The sequence below is a fragment of the Ostrinia nubilalis genome, chromosome 4 (genome assembly GCF_963855985.1).
Source record: "Ostrinia nubilalis chromosome 4, ilOstNubi1.1, whole genome shotgun sequence".
Classification (NCBI taxonomy): Eukaryota; Metazoa; Arthropoda; class Insecta; order Lepidoptera; family Crambidae; genus Ostrinia; species Ostrinia nubilalis.
In genome coordinates, this window is record NC_087091.1 from 13,672,564 (window position 1) to 13,689,614 (window position 17,051).

The 17,051-nt window shown below is 37.5% G+C and overlaps 1 protein-coding gene across 1 annotated transcript in view; it reads left to right on the top strand.

The window, feature by feature from the left end:
- LOC135071389 (protein FAM13A-like) overlaps positions 1-11,533 on the top strand; it is a 32,465-nt gene extending 20,932 nt beyond the window's left edge. Inside the window, exons 9-11 of the mRNA XM_063965181.1 lie at positions 1,360-1,473; positions 10,121-10,309; positions 10,807-11,533. Coding sequence (XP_063821251.1) covers positions 1,360-1,473; positions 10,121-10,309; positions 10,807-10,980 — 477 coding nt within the window. The 3' untranslated portion in view covers positions 10,981-11,533. The remainder of the gene's footprint in view (positions 1-1,359; positions 1,474-10,120; positions 10,310-10,806) is intronic.
- The last annotated feature ends 5,518 nt before the right edge of the window (positions 11,534-17,051 follow it).

Here is a 17,051-nt window from a genome sequence, read left to right on the forward strand (position 1 = left end):
TTCCTATATTTGCATTATAGGTAGGTACCTACCTCAGCGTTTTGAATTTTTGCGTTGATTTAGAATTTCTCACAGTTTAGAGGCAATTAGATTTAAGAAGTGTTTGATATGAATTTCAACTTTAATATCTCTACGCGTTCATGTGAAAAAGGGTAGGTAGTAAGTTTATAATTATTAAAAAAATATTTTATGTCATGTAAGCAAAAATAATATTATAAATTTTATATAACTTCAAATTTATCATTTTCGCAATTTTTCCTTTATCTGTACTATATAACGTTGCTTCGTGCCGAATTTCAAGATTCTGAGTTCACAGGAAGTACCTTGAAGGTTTTGTTTCCCTAGCGTGTGACGGAAATTCGTCTAAGGTGTCGGTATAAACTGCTGTATCTTTTGATCGCGTTAACTTAGAAGTTTGATTTTTGTACTTCTTAAAGGGACAATAGATCTAGGTATTTGGTATAAATTTCAATTTGATACCTTTATTCGTTCGTGAGAAATAAGGTAGTAAGTTTCATTTTATTAAAATATTTTTATTATATTATATAACTAAAAAAATGTAATTTTCGCAATTTTTCCTATATTTCCATTATATGACAATGCTTTATGCCAAATTTCAAGATTCTGAGTTTACGGGAAGTATCCTGTAGGTTTTGATTCCTTTGCGAGTGTCGAAAATTTGTTGAAAATATCGACATAATCGGCTGTATCTTTTGATTGGCTTGGCTTAGAAGTTTGATATTTTCACAGCTTAAAGGGACAATAGACCTGAGTATTTCATGTGAATTTCAGCTTGATACGTTCACGCGTTCTTGAGATAAAGGGTCTTGACAGACGGACGGACGGACAACAAAGTGATCCTATAAGGGTTCCGTTTTTTCCTTTTGAGGTACGGAACCCTAAAAATTAAAATGATTATATCAAATTTCTGACTTCACCATACCATTTATATGACCATGTTAACATGGGCTAGTGTCGCGGTCGGCTCATATACCCATTTACCTAACACCCTGTAGAGCCTTAAAGAGGGCCTTAGTCATCTCTAGGTCTGATGCTGTAGTATGAACTTATCGTTGCGCTGATAGTAGCTGTGGCTCTCCTGACCTCGAATGCCATCGGTCTTCCGAGAAGCTGTGCGTGCAGAAGGTCCTGCTTGGTTTGGAAGCGTCTCCATCGCGCGCATTCCGCTGATCGTGGCTCGGCGGAGCCATCTGTAGGCGACGCTGTAAGTCTGATGAACGATGAATAAATAAAACGAAAATGTGTGTAGTAGTAGCCTTGATCTACCAACTGGCCCTGGTCATATCTGGCCAATACAGGGTATGTTTGTGGTGGTTAACAAGTTACTTACTTTTCCAGGTGATCGGTGCCAACGGCGAGCTGGCCACCATCCACGAGCACGAGCCGATGCTGTTCAACTCCAGCGTTGACAGCTCCAGCGACTCGCAGGAGAAACCATCCGATTCCTCTCAGGTACGTTTAGTGTAACTACCTACTCTGAAAGTGTGTGCAAATGAGGGTTTTCGCGAATGAAAGATCCGCTAGATGGCGGGACGTGGATGTGGGGTCTGACTGCTGCGTGATTGGTGGATTTTGACATATCTGTCAATGTCAGCATTTGGAACTCGCGTCTACGTATTGCCATCTGGCGGATTTTTCATTCGCGAAAACCCTCATTGAAACCTTATCCAGTTGCAGCGACGGTATAAATCGTTTCATCCACGAAGACGAAGTTTGAGTGTTATCGGTAGGTACACGCTAAATCATCCATAAGTGCACACGCACACTACAATAATGCCGCTCGGATTGCTCGGATCAAACTCCCCGCACCCCGCGCTTCCCTCGATCAAAGTTTGGTAAAGCGCATCTTCGTGGATGAAACGAACTAAAGTCACCGTATCAGTAGGTTAGTTAGCCAGTGTTTCGCTCTGGTTGAGATCTACTTTATAGGTTGCTACTGACTTCTATCTTACATCTCCAAAAGTACCAAGTGATTGTTATTACATAAAGTCTGGTCCGTGAGCACGTAGAATTTTGTCCAATGACCCCTAGCTACCCATCCTTATCGCTCGCGCGTAATTATGTTGCTATCGTGCTCGCACACTCACTGCGGGTGCCAGTCGCACAGTCGCGACAGCAATATAATTACGCGCGAGCGATAAGGATGGGTAGCTAGGGGTCATTGGACAAAATTCTACGTGCTCACGGACCGGGCTTTAGTAAATTCTAATGTGAACAGGTAAAATTATGTCAATGACAGCCACGTTAGTGAATTCATTAACTCATTAGAAAATTCTGGCGCCCAACGTGGTATTTAAAACGGTTACCCGCATAGACCCGTTTCTATAGTCTATGCTATAGTTGTCAGAAGACCGAGACTAAAAAACAATAACAGAGTGAAAATTCAACAGGTGCTTAAAACAAGTCAGCAATAATAATATTAACTGTTTAGACTTTAGACTCTAATCAGTATTTCGACGGTCCCTACGTACAATTCAGTATCTACCAGTTCCGTGATTTGCCGTTTTTGTTTGCAAAACCTTCAGAGCACCCAACAGTTACGGCTCAGTTCAAAAAACATACAGTTTTTATTCAAATTGAACCTTAAAACGTCAAAAAACAAATCCCGCAACTACAAAATTTGAACGATTTCCGCAGTAAAATTGCATTAGTGAGAGTTACGAAATTTTACGTTGGACCGCACGCTTAACCCCGCGCGCCCAACCCCGCAACTGCCACTTTCATTCGCGCAGGTCGAGTGAATTGATACGTATTTTATGAATGAAATAGGTATTATTATGGTTTCGGACCTAATTTATTTCACTCAACATTATACCAACGGCAAATTAATCATTTAACTGTAGGAATTTGGTAGTTGCGTTGTTTCACTAGGGAAAATTAAAGTTACTATTGTAAGTAGGTGGCACTTACCTATTTTTACGTCGGAAAATTAAAGTATCTTCTAGCCGTAACTGCCACTATAAATGTTTTACTTTGGAAAAGTTTGTTTTATGTCTATAAGTTAGTGCCAGTAACGGTGTTTTACGCTGAGAAATTGTATTTTAGCAATATCTGGTGGAGATAAAAGTGAAGACAAAACAATATAAAATATGATATACAACACGACTGAAGTATCTAGGGTCATTTATTAGACTTAACGCAACCAAGTTCTTCTCCTATGCTACTTTTTATAAGATACAAGTTTGTAAAAATATCGTAAAAATTTATTTTATTTATTTATCAAGCATATTATGGAATTCAGAAATAAATATAAGCAGGCAACACTTACAAACAAAAGTTTCAATTAACTCAGAAGCTACTATTACATGCTTACATGATATTGCATACATACCCGTCAGAAGGATGAGGTATACCCACTAAAAATACCCTGATGCACCCGTCACTCGCTATAAGTGCTAACTGTGAGATTCCGAACAAAGACCTCCCGCCTACACGGCGACAGTTGGAACGAGAGCAGCTGGAAGTACACAGCTTTCCCGCACACACACTCACCGTCAGCAGACGGTGGTGGTGGCTTATGCAATGCCTCCCGTACTGCCTCACGACCCCGTTACGCTGACCATTACTGAGGAAGGAAGATAGGAGGCAATCATACTGTCACCTTCCCTGGAGTGAATTCAAATGCACTTGGTTCGTAGTCACGCTATCGTACCGCAGCTTCTTTCGGCACCTTGTCTTCTCAGATAGAGGTGATTCATTACCACCCAGGTTTTGTTACCGTCCACATAGCTTTGACTATGCTATCCCGCAAGAATATGGTGTGCCGTATGCTCCTAGCCACCGCAATACAGGTAGGGCTCGAAGGATCCGTTCCCAGTCATGGTGAAATCGCTCGAGCAACCTTAAACTTCTGCACGATTGCGAATAAGGTTCGGTGACCCAACTTAGCTACGGCTAGGTAGTTTATCAACTACTAGACTACAGCACAGGCTAGCGAGTCTCACGTCAAACGGCCTCTCTGTCCTCCTAAGGCGGAGCTTTTACCTCGTTCTTCACGCTGCGTTAAAGCCTACGATGTAGCCCTGTAGACTTTCTGGGCCTGTTAAGGTCTTAGAAGATGGGTAGCGTTACCCTTCCCTACGAAGGTGATGCCTTAGATGGGAGTCCTGTACAGATTTATGCTTTTGAGGGTGCCAGTATAGAGCTCCTGGCCTTTCTCCATAGCCTTCCGACATAGAGTTTTCGGACTTCCAAATTAGGGAAGCAGCCACGACGAAACAAGCTGTCTTCCATACGCACGGCGATGAATTGGAAAAAGTGCAAGCTGCCACTGATTATACAGTGTGAGTCACGTTAAAGTGTACATATGAAAATAGATGAAACTATACCTATTTTTATCGACAAAAAAGAGGTCAAAAATTTTTTGAGATTTTTTTTAAATTTTTTATAGAATTTTTTTTCTTCCGATTACTTATTGTAAAGAAAACGTAATAACTTTTAAACTAAGCGGTATATCCTGATAAAATAAAAACAGTAATAATGCTAAATAACAGGCAATACTAAAAAAATACATAAAATACACAAAAAATGCCAACAAATAATAAAAAATGATACTTTTTGAAAAAAATCTGCTTAAAAATTCGTGTTTTTTTGGTTATTTGATAAATTTCTCCAAAAAATGCCCATATAATAGGTGGTTTTTATTACTTTGTATTATTCTCTATCGTATTATCTTTGTAAAACCAAAAATCGCATGTCTCTATCCCTATCACAACATTTGCTGTGATCGTTTGAACAAAGGCCGGCCACGACATTATTGTCCGCTACAGGTAGAGACAATTTTAATTTTAACAAAAATGCTTATTTTACTTCGAAATCTTTTGTTTTTATTTGAAATCTAACTTGTCTTTATCAAAATTACAAATCTAGAGCCATTTTCAGTTTCGTTCTTAACGAAGCGTTGAATGGCGCGCCTGGAGAGGCTTAGTTCAAACGATCATTGCAAACGTTGTGATAGGGATAGAGACATGCGATTTTTGGTTTTGCGAAGGTAATACAATAGAGAATAATACAAAGTAATAAAAACCACCTGTTATAGGGGCATTTTTTGGAGAAATTTATCAAATAACCAAAAAAACACGAATTTTTAAGCAGATTTTTTTCAAAAAGTATCATTTTTTATTATTTGTTGGCATTTTTTGTGTATTTTATGTATTTTTTTAGTATTGCCTGTTATTTAGCATTATTACTGTTTTTATTTTATCAGGATATACCGCTTAGTTTAAAAGTTATTACGTTTTCTTTACAATAAGTAATCGGAAGAAAAAAAATTCTATAAAAAATTAAAAAAAAATCTCAAAAAATTTTTGACCTCTTTTTTGTCGATAAAAATAGGTCTAGTTTCATATATTTTCATATGTACACTTTAACGTGACTCACACTGTATACAATTAAGGTCACCGTAGTCCCTAAGTCGCCTCTTACGACACCCGCGGGAAGAGTAGGGGTTGGTGACAAATGTATTCTACTCGTCGTAAGAGGTGACTTAGGGACTACATATCAAACAGAGAACGGGCAGCAGCGCTCTCTGATAAACATCAATCTTTCAAACTGCGATCTCCAACTCGCCTGCCAAGCATGGAGATTATGGCAAAACCCTCCACTATAGTGGAGGAGGCTCATAGTCTAGCAGTGGACTGTAAAGGGCTGTTGATGGAGGTCACCGTATTTGCGCTCACTACTTGGCGCCACTGGTGATTAACAGGACCTTACTCTTAGATATTTGATCTGTGCCTTAGCTTTGACAGTGATGTGGGCGTCGGGTGAAGGTATCAGGGATGCTTTTAAATATATGTGGTCCCTGGCCTGGGGCGAGCATAATGCCATCTGTGGCGCCCAGGCAAGCCGCCTCGCTGTTGGAGGGGAGGCTCTGAAAGTTATCAGGATATTCTTGTAATGATGAAACTATCTGCATGGCAGATGATACCTTGAAATGCCCATGCCCTTGAAAAGGGTTCCATTTAGTACCCAGTCGTATCCAATGTTCCACAAGATCGAACTCAAAAAAGACCCATGTGGATCTTCGGGCTCGATGCCATGGTGTCAAACCTGGCCGGCACTATTGAAAAAGAAAATTTACCGGTTCTACAGGAATTCTTCAGTCAAAAGACACCTTAGATAAGGAAGAATCTTAAGGTATTGAAGTGCCTCCAATATGCAACTATCTGGGAAACGAGGCGGGACGCTGTTAAGCCTCGTCGAGGAGGACTATGGGTCTAGAATGAGAGTTACGGTCAGTGGTAGCTGAACTTTGTTCCCATGTACAATTACTTATGTGGCAGTTAATGATTTAAACAAATCTATTAATCCAACGTAAAAGTCAGTAAGTACCACTTACGTCATTTGTAATTAGAAACTTTCCGTTGTATAAGTGAGTAAATGACAAATAATACACTAATTGTGATTATTTTTTGATAATTCTTCATGATTTATAAAATATACCTCATATAAAACTATTATACCAAAGAAGAACGGTCACGTCCCATACAAAAAAAACCCAGACCCGACAGAAACGAGACATACCTTAGTTTTTTTGTCATGTCTTAATTAGTTAAATTATATATTTTTTATATTCGAAATCTATGTATAACACCAAAATATTACCCTTTGTTTTTGTTCAGGCGTTATACAAAAACTAATATAAAATGCCTATTTATCACCAAAATTGGTAAATGTCTGTACCTAAATGTCTATTACAGCTGCTATGGAATGTATCTAGGTGACCTGGAGATACAGCCGGATTATACAGGGTGGTTATACATATGGAACGATAAGTGATCTCACTCGATTATTTCTAAACTATACAAGACATCGAAAAACTAGTTACTGATTCTGAAAGTGCTTCACGAGCTCTTTCAAATGGTACCAATAATAGGTTACAGATTATGGAAGCTGGTAACATTAAATTTTTGGATTTTGTAACTTCTCGTTTCCACCCTGTATAATCCGGCTGTATCTCCAGGTCACCTAGATACATTCCATAGCAGCTGTAATAGACATTTAGGTACATAGGGGAAAGTAGTACGAGATGATCCCCTTAAGCGGGAATCGCTGTAAAATACATATTTTTCAAGGTAAACCAAAAATAAAGACGATTACTACTAGTATATTTATCTATCCAACTTTCCTTATACTCAAAACCAGAAATTAATTGAGGTTTCATTAAAATATTTCATTTTTTGCAAAACCTTACATAGTGATCATCTTGTACACCCCTGTGGGTAAGATGATCCCCCATGTAGGGGTAAGATGATCACCGTGATTCTATTCTATGATCTATTCTTTTCTGGTTGTATTCCTATCGGAGTACCTAATTATGCGAACAAATCATTTAAAAGTTAGAAAAGAAAAACATTTACGAATTAAATAACGAAAATAACTTATTCTTTCTTAGTACCTGCTAAAAAGCGTTTAAATAATTTAAACGCTTTTTGGCTGGAGCTGTGATGCATATATCACAAATAAATTCACCTGCTTCATCACCCTCTACCCCAGCACATGCTTTATGGTCCCATTTTCTACATGCATAACATTTTATCCATCCTTCACCCTTGGTATCGCTTGAAAACTTTTCTATTCAGTACAGCCACTCAGTATCATCTTCTTCTGACTCAGGTGAGTTATATGAAGTTCTCTTTCTTTTATTTCACTTCCCTTTACCTACTCCATTGACTTTTTTGTTTTCATTCTCAGGGATCATCTCGTACACATAGGAAGGGTTCATCTTGACCCAAGTCCCACTTTTTGTTAAATATTTGCTAAAATAATCTACAAGTACGCGGCTACGTTTTTATGGCCAAAATATTAAAATTAAATATAATAGAAAGCCTAACGACAACAGTAATTACATTTAACATTGTTTGAATAAAAGTAACATAAGCTCAAAGTCATGCCTATTTTAGATCAGAAGTACACAATTTTTCTTTTTTCTCGTCAAATTCGATGTATCGCTCACGCCACCATTACGATTTGACTGAGGCGGGGAGGTGTCCAGAGCTATGTTTTACCAGTGAAAGAAACTATATGACGTTAGTGGTTTCAGCACAATCGCAAAGGATCATCTTACCCCAGAGGATCAACTCGTACTACTTTCCCCTACATTTACCAATTTTGGTGATAAATAGGCATTTTGTATTAGTTTTTGTATAACACCTGAACAAAAACAAAGGGTAATATTTTGGTGTTATACATAGATTTCGAATATAAAAAATATATAATTTAACTAATTAAGACATGACAAAAAAACTGAGGTATGTCTCGTTTCTGTCGGGCCTGGGTCACAGATGACCGTTCTTCTTTCATCAATGTATGATAAATACACTCGCGAGCAAAAGTATGGAATCACTTACATGAAGTTGTTTCCACGCGATTTTGTGTACTAACGAATTTGTTAGTAACAAAAAAAGTAGCACCATTTTAAAGATTAATTTTTTAACTTTAAATTGATACCAAATTCATTTACATCACACCAGTATTTAAAAAGATATCCCGCCTGATGTGAAGAAGTAAGGAAAAAAGACATGTATCAACTGCTTGATACGTCGCGAGTTGCGGCCTATTTACCCCCTATAAAAGCACGTGTTTTCGGAGTTTTGCTTTCACACGTTGATCCATATACATCTCCGCTTCTTTTGACACTTTACCTGGGATTCTACACCTTCAGAAGCAGCACAAATCGTTGCATTATTGCAAGAAGGGCTCAGCCAGCGGGCTATCGCATGTCAGCTCCACATAAGCCAGTCCTGGGTTTTAAGACTCTTTCGGGAGACTGATGGCTTTATCCCGAGACCAAGTTCTGAACAGCGCCGGTGCACATCGCAGATGGATGACCGTTTTTTCATGTCAACCTCTCTATGAAATCGTCATTTGACTGGTATCGACGTCCAGCAAGAGCTTAGAAATGTTCGTAGGATAGCTGTTAGCGAGTGGACAGTACGTCTAAGATATAAACAATAGAATTTGACTCCAAAAAGGCGTGCCACAGGCTCGAAACTGACGGCAGGTCACCGATAAGCACGCTTTCAATTTGCTCGTACACATCTCGATGAGAAGTCGAGCAAGCCACCCCCAATAAGCCACTGTTTTGGCGAACCAGCACTGCACAAATCGCTTCCCAGGCCGCCTATAGACCCGACCTCTTCGACTGCTGCACTGCAATCACAGTCTTCATTTATCGGAGAACAAAACTCGTCTCCATTACTCGCCTTTCCATCAAAATAAGTGCGAGCTAATTGAAAGCGTGCTTGTCGGTGACGTGCCGTCAGTTTCGAGCCTGTGGCAGGCCTTTTTGGAGACAAATTCTATTGCTAATATCTTAGACGAACTGTCCACTCGCTAACAGCTATCCTACGAACATTTCTGAGCTCTTGCTGGACGTCGATACCAGTCAAATGACGATTTTATAGAGAGGTTGACATGAAAAAACGGCCATCCCTCTGCGATGTGCACTAGCGCTGTTCAGAACTTGGTCTCGGGATAAAGCCACCAGTCTCCCGAAAGCGTCTTAAAACTTTCGAAACCCAGGACTGGCTTATGTGGAGCTGACGTGCGACAGCCCGCTGGCTGAGCCCTTCTTGCAATAATGCAACGATTTGTGCTGCTTCTGAAGGTGTAGAATCCCAGGTAAAGTGTCAAAAGAAGCGGAGATGTGTATGGATCAACGTGTGAAAGCAAAAATCCGAAAACACGTGCTTTTATAGGGGGTAAATAGGCCGCAACTCGCAACGTATCAAACAGTTGATACATGTCTTTTTCCTTACTTCTTCACATCAGGCGGGATATCTTTTTAAATACTGGTGTGATTTAAATGAATTTGGTATCAATTTAAAGTTAAAAGTTTAATCTTTAAAATGGTGCAACTTTTTTTGTTACTAACAAATTCGTTAGTACACAAGATCGCGTGGAAACAACTCCATGTAGGTGATTCCATACTTTTGCTCGCGAGTGTAGAACGCGAGCTACACATGTTTAAACCTTCAAACCGCTCTCCTGTAAAATTGGCCGTTTTCAGATACCTTATTATACGTAGGGACCGTCGATTTGTGTACTTTAGGTATAACGCTTTGTTGGTTGTCCTTAAAATAAAAAAATTAACTTTCAGGACACCATAGAAACACCGCTGCAGTCGCCGCCGACCCGCGACGGCATCGGCGAGGAGGTTCCCTCGTCGACGTCATCAGCCCAGTCCGGCACCACCAGCGAGGAGGCCACGCCGTCCAACGAGGGCCTGCACTGCCTCGGCCTCGAAGACCTGGCCCGCGCCCTCAGCGAAGCCAAGCTGCAGAAATGCGTAGGTTTTTCATCCATAATAAACTCGTGGTCGCCACTCGAGAACTTCTCTGCCCCAGTGGCCATCAACTCTACGAGCTATGTGTCCTGCCCACTGCACTCAAGTTTGGCAATTCTGCGAGCTATGTCGTTACTTTCGTTTTCCTACTTTAGTTAATGTTAGAATTTTTAAGCCTCATTAATGCATATTTTTCTTCAATATTTAATACTCGTTGAGGTTATTCTTTAATTGTAGAATAACTGGGAGATTTAACTATACGAGTAGAATAAATAATAAAGGTCTGAAAACTGAACCCTGAAGGAGAAATTGTAATAGATCTAAGTGAAGACCATGGTGCATCATATTATCTTTTTAGTAGCACATTTGTATCTTATTGTAAAATATCAAGTAACATAGTTTCCTAAAACTTTGCGATATATTTAACAGAAAAGTTAAAAGAAATAGTGTTTTCTCAGTAGCCTTAACTGAATTTAAACGTCTAATTTTATCTTTTTCAGGTACTTCGTCGCAACATCAAAGAGTACGAGGTGAGTTTTGAACTGCAGAACAGCAGGAAGGTTCAAAGGGATGATAAAAAGGGGAAGGAGGAAGAATATCTTCGCTATAAAGCCGTCAAAGCTAGAATCAAACTGCTGAATGCTCTCATCAATAAACAAAAAGCTTTGGGATAAGTTACACTAAATTAAAATGCAGTATAACTACTGATACACTTTCATTTGAAACCAAGGAGTCTCCGCCTGCTGTAGTAAATCCACAACCAACTACCTATAATAGAACTTTCTACAAACCCGTAAATGTTATTGATAATTTTACATTTTAAGGCCATCTTAAATCAGATGAATATAAATGTTGTAGAATTTCTAACAATAGATTTAGTTACCAATTTGCAAACAGATAAAAAATACATAGAACTTGTAGTTTTAAGGTTCGAATATGATTTATACGCAAAATTGTATAGTGCCAAATGTTGTTGATCTATACAATAATGTATTGTACAATTTGAGTAGAACTATACCTTCAAGGCTTATTGTTCGTACTTTTATACGAATATAAAAATTACTACAAAAATTAAATAACTAAATAAGTAAGGGGTACAGTAGTGGGTACCAAGATATTAATTTATATGTAGAGTTACGGTAAATACGCATAAGGCCAATCAAAAATTTGAGCAACCTTGCGCTGAAACTATGTATGTATTACTTTCTCTTTATTTACCAGTGCATACCTACTAGTAGTGTCCGACCGAAACTAGTTTTACGACCGAAACCGAAACCGAAAACGAATTTCGGCAACGGTGTCTATTTCGGCCGAAACCGAAACCGAAACAGAAACTTCCTTACAAGGCTCATATTTTGAGGGAAAAATAAAGAAAACGTTATTATAATCAGTCAGACTTTATTGTTTTCTCTTTAAATCACATAGATTTCACTTTAAATCACAAAGTTACTAATATCACAATCACAATAGGTATAAGTCGTAGAGACCTGAAACTTGGACGATGTGTTCTTTGTATGATGTAAGCATCTGATAAGAAAGGATTTTCCAAAATTCTACCCCTAAGGAGGTAAAAAGGGGGGGGGGGGGGGGGGGGGGGCAAAGTTTATATGGGATAACGAGATTCCTTCGTCCAATCTACACTCGGCATCAAATAAATCGCACCTCCCGCGACAAGCACTTATCAAACGTATGCATCCCCACTTCCCACCAACATTGGTACCATTTGAAAGCCTAGTTTTAAACTTCATTTCATTAAAGGAAAGGTTTTTACCCCAAAAATGTGTCTTTACAAGGATCCAGAGTCACTTCTTCAAAAAATAGGTAGTTACGCTATAGCCATTTTTATTACTATAAAACTGTTAAGTTGGGATTAATCGCTATCCATCTGTTAAAGAGGACACGTGAGATCTTTATTTGGTTTTATAACCATAAAAATTGGTCTAATTGATCCCAGAGGTGAGCCCAAAGTAAGGTCTATTTTCAAGTCACATTTATTGTAAATGTTAATTCTTTATTTAGAAATGAAATGTATTTTTCTTTAAGGATATTTATTGGGCTTTCAAATAACACCAATATTGTTGGGGTACCATGATTGTGTCAGAAGAAAATCTATAAAGTTCGCGTCGCGGAAGGTGCGGTTTATTTGATGTTGAGTGTACTTCAAATTTTGCATAAACATTCCTATAACACAATTAATGGAAGACGTGTTTCGTATTTTAGTGAAACATTGTATTTTTAGTGAAACTATGTTAAACAGGGGTAGAAAGTTATTTTGATGGTGATTTACTTCAAAGTTGATATTAATTACTCAATAGTGCATTTTTTTGACACACATGTCACGTTAAAGATTATTACTCTAGGGGCCTCCACGTAAGCTGGTTTTAGTGTCACGTGGACTGTCCCTGTCCAGCCAGACTAAAACCAGCCTTAGCCTCGGAGCGGGTGCCCGCTGCGTGCGCTCGCCCTTGAGGTAGCGGGAGTAGTCTTGAGGAAAAGCTGCTTCTCCAAGCAAACAAACAAGCGAGCGAATCACGACTAGGGTTTCTGCTCGAGCTTTCTCGAACTCGAGAAAACTCGAGAAATTTGGCTTCATTCGAGAAGAGAAAAAAATTACCGGAGCTCGAGAATTCTCGAGTTTCGATTTTGAAGCTTTAATATTCTTGAAAGCCTATTTTCTTAGACAAAAGTAAGATTTTAATAATTTAATAGGTTAATGTTGCGTTTAGACTGGCCTAGTCTTTCCTTTTTTTAACTAATTTGATTTGCAAGTAATGATCTTAACCGAAACTAATAATGATCACCTACGAGTATGCTATATTTTATTAAGTTTGTATAACTGACTGATTTCAAGACTGAAATTTTTTTGTTAACTATCTGTTAGTTTAGGTACTTGTAAATACGTTTATTCAAGTCGTTATCTTTAAGTTTAAAAATTTATTTAAATGTTTTTTTTTGTTTGTAAATGCAGGTTTATTATCGTAATTTTTCAATTAATTTGGACTTGTGTTCTTTGGAAAACAAGTGATTCAATTGGAGCTCCAGATATTTATGGTTTTACTAAGTTATAATTATCCTACTAATATTATAAATGCGAAAGTTTGTGTGGATGTCTGGATGTTTGTTACTCTTTCACGCAAAAACTACTGAACGGATTTTGTTGAAACTTTACAGTATCATTGATTATAACCCAGACACATTATAACATTAATAAAAACCCGTGTTTTTATTAAATTTCAACCGATTTCAACAGTTTTAATTAAAAGACTCGAGACCCGAGAAAACTCGAGACTTTGGCCTCGAGAATTCCCGAAACTCGAGAAAAAAAATAAGTCGAGAAATCAGAAACCCTAATCACGACATTGGCTCTGATCGGATTCATTCACTCATTCAACGCGCCGAACATAACAGCGCGGAAACTCCCGAATGTACATTCGGTTTCGGTCGTAGTTTCGGCAAGTTTGCCGCCGAAAACGAAACTAAACCGAAACTCGTGTTTTTACCGAAACTCAACCGAAAACGAAACCGAAACCGAACATTCGGTCGGACACTACCTACTAGTTTATAAAATATGTTGATGATATTATAAGAATTATTATTATCTATTTCTTACTGATCTTGGAAGTTTTTGGAACGGTGTTATTACTTCACTGCCCTTGACATACATACTACCCAATTTACACATTGAATTCTTTCAAATACTTGTAAGTATTACTGGATTTGACAAAGGAGAATGCCCAAGTGACTATGGGAGTTGGTATCGCTATCAAATTCATTGTACATTAATCGAATAAAGCTTAATTTATAGTATGCATACAGGACTATTTGGCACAGTTATTTTTTTTTTTATAAAACTCCGGACTTTGACGTAATTTTGGTTTAAGTGAAATGAATGGTGTCCATTGGCATAGCTACAGGTTTTACCTTAGAATACTTGTTTTATATTTGTGGATAGTTACCCTGCCTAAAAAAACCCTAGCTACGCCAAAGCTAGCGTTATTTGATAAGGATCAGATATAAACACAAAATAATCTTGCGTGCATACCAATGTTATTTATACCATTTTGCAAGGGGAAAGGTGTTCGTGGTTAGCCCTGACTACTTAAGGACAGGAAAAAATCAAATGATATCGCGAGCTAACTACGAACAGCGCCATCTATTGACAACCGTGCGAACTACGTAGTGTCGTTGCTCGGTGATAGCTGTTGCTGATTGCAGCTCATTGTTACAATACTTTTTATTAAAATCGGATTTTATTCCGGAGGTTTTACAATTTCTTACTACTTTCGCAAATCATTACAAATGAAGAAAGGAATTTACGGTGTGGTACCCTCAATGTACAATTAGATTTCGAGCGATACCACTTTTGGGCATTCTCCTTTTAGTAGTTTAATCTTATCTTTAATCAAGAGTTAAGATTTTACACAAACTGGCGTAATGAATTGATTTGTGAATTTTGTCTATCAATATGGAGACCTATTCAAGTTTTGTAATTAACTATTCAATATTTGTGTAAACTGTATAAATAAATAGGCCTACTTAACTAACAGCTATCTAGTAACTCTGTCTAAACCTTTTCACGCCACGGAATGAATTTTGACGAATTATTGATTTTGTCTAAACTCCAAAGATTGGACCTTAGAAAAGGACATAAGCCTTATTATTACGGAAGTAAAACCTTAAAAGGATGAAAAAGGGGATGAGTAAATAGGAATCAATGATTTCTTGGAAATACCAGAAATGATAGAGATCAAGCGGCCAAGCGCGAGTTACACTCGTGTGCAAAGGGGTACCTTGCATCAAATTGATTTCTAAACTTTATGTGTACCTATTATTTAAATAAAATTTAAGTTAATATTGTAGATATATTCTAAAACATCTGGCTTTACACTTTATTGAAAAGTTTTGTCTTCCTTTTAAGTTACCACAGGTCCATTCTTTTAAGTACATATTAACATTTAATGTTAATTGTATGTTTTTTGTTTTGTTAATTATTTTTGTAAATATTTTATATGTAGTGTTATTTGTGTAGCATTCAATCTTATAAATATTTGTGACGTAGGTACCTATGCATAAAATATTGGCGCTTATTATTATGGCGAATCATTGTAATAATATTAAGATCGCGTAAAATTAGACCCAGCATTACTTTTGATTCATAATCATCAAATTATATTAGTTGCCACAGGATTTTTACCAGAATTGAAAGAGATAGGTACCTAAAATGCTATTAAGGTAAGTATTTAAAATGATTTATCCAGGACCACTTCGTGAACTATGACGTCACGAAAATATGGTGAAATATGGAGCAAAGTGAGGAAATGTTAAAAGTTTCCTTCCACTAATGAAATTAGACTTGGTGATTTTGGAATGTGCGGAATTTAACAAATCGTGCCGCCTTTATGTTTTGTGAGTTGTGAGGAATTAATTGAATTATTGAATTTCGTTTCACCGAGATTGTGTTGTGACATTACTCACTCACTGGATGCGTTGTTGTGATAAGATATATAGAACTGTAACATGAAAGGAAATACTATGAGATTTTATAAGTATGAGAGAGATCTGGGAAGATAATGGGTCTAGGAGAACTAAGCCCTGTAGTAGGATCAGGAAGAGGTTCAATAAAATGATGAAAATTCTGCTAACATGATTAGCAAGGAGCTCGCAAGGCAGGACACTCGAAAGGATAAAGAATAAGAAGTCAATAAGTTACCAGGCAGGTAACTAACACTCTAGACGTGATCTACAGCCCTATCGAGCTAACTGCGCACCTCGCTGTACGCGACTCTCCCTCGCACTCAGCCGCACACCGCGTTCGTTCCGTCTGTACCAGAGCGTCAATGTGACGTCACGGCTGTCAGGTGCGCAGTTAACTTGACCAGGTTTAACAGAAAGTGAGATTGTAGTAAAATACAATAAAATATGTTTTATTTATTGTGACAAAAACAAAAATATCGGCTTATTACTCATACTCGCTATTTCGCTTGACCTAATAGTGAGATCGGTTAGGAATAGTTTGACTTCGCGACCTGATAACGAGTAATAACTGAGATTACCGAGAACTTACGATAAAGATGTTTTGGAATTCTAACAGTGTGTTATACAGGGTGAAATTGCAAACAGTTGCAATTTTATTAAATTTAAATAAGCTCTATAGAATAATATAACTTTTCGCAATTATTTTTAAACGTACTAAGTATTCGTGGATGCCGATATCTTAATTTTTAAAGGCTAACGCTTATTTTCAAGCACCATAATGTCTATTAAGCTTTACAGTTAAATTAACTGTGTGTGCGTATTTTTCTATGAACGAAGTATATTATCCACGTGTGCCAATTTTGAAATCGCACCCAACGGATGTAAATAGGTACTTATTTAATACAAAAAAAAATTGTTTACGTAAATCGATTATGTTACTGATTCTGGAGTCACTCTTAAAAGTTTAGTAACTGTTTGCAAAGTCACCCTGTATAGGGGATTTTATCTGATTACACTGTGACTACTTGGGAAAGACCATTTGGTATGCTGTTTTTTTACTTATTTCTTTTTATTTGAGTGGTAAATATTATTTATCGGCTTATTTATATGCCAAAACGTAGATTTACAAACACCTAAGCCTCTTTAAGAGCCTATGGAGCATAACATTGCGTTACTTTTTTATGATATCTAGTGATAATATACTTACTGTGATTTATTATAAATATTCTTGTGTAACAAGAACTGATTTGGGTTTTATTTAAATATTATT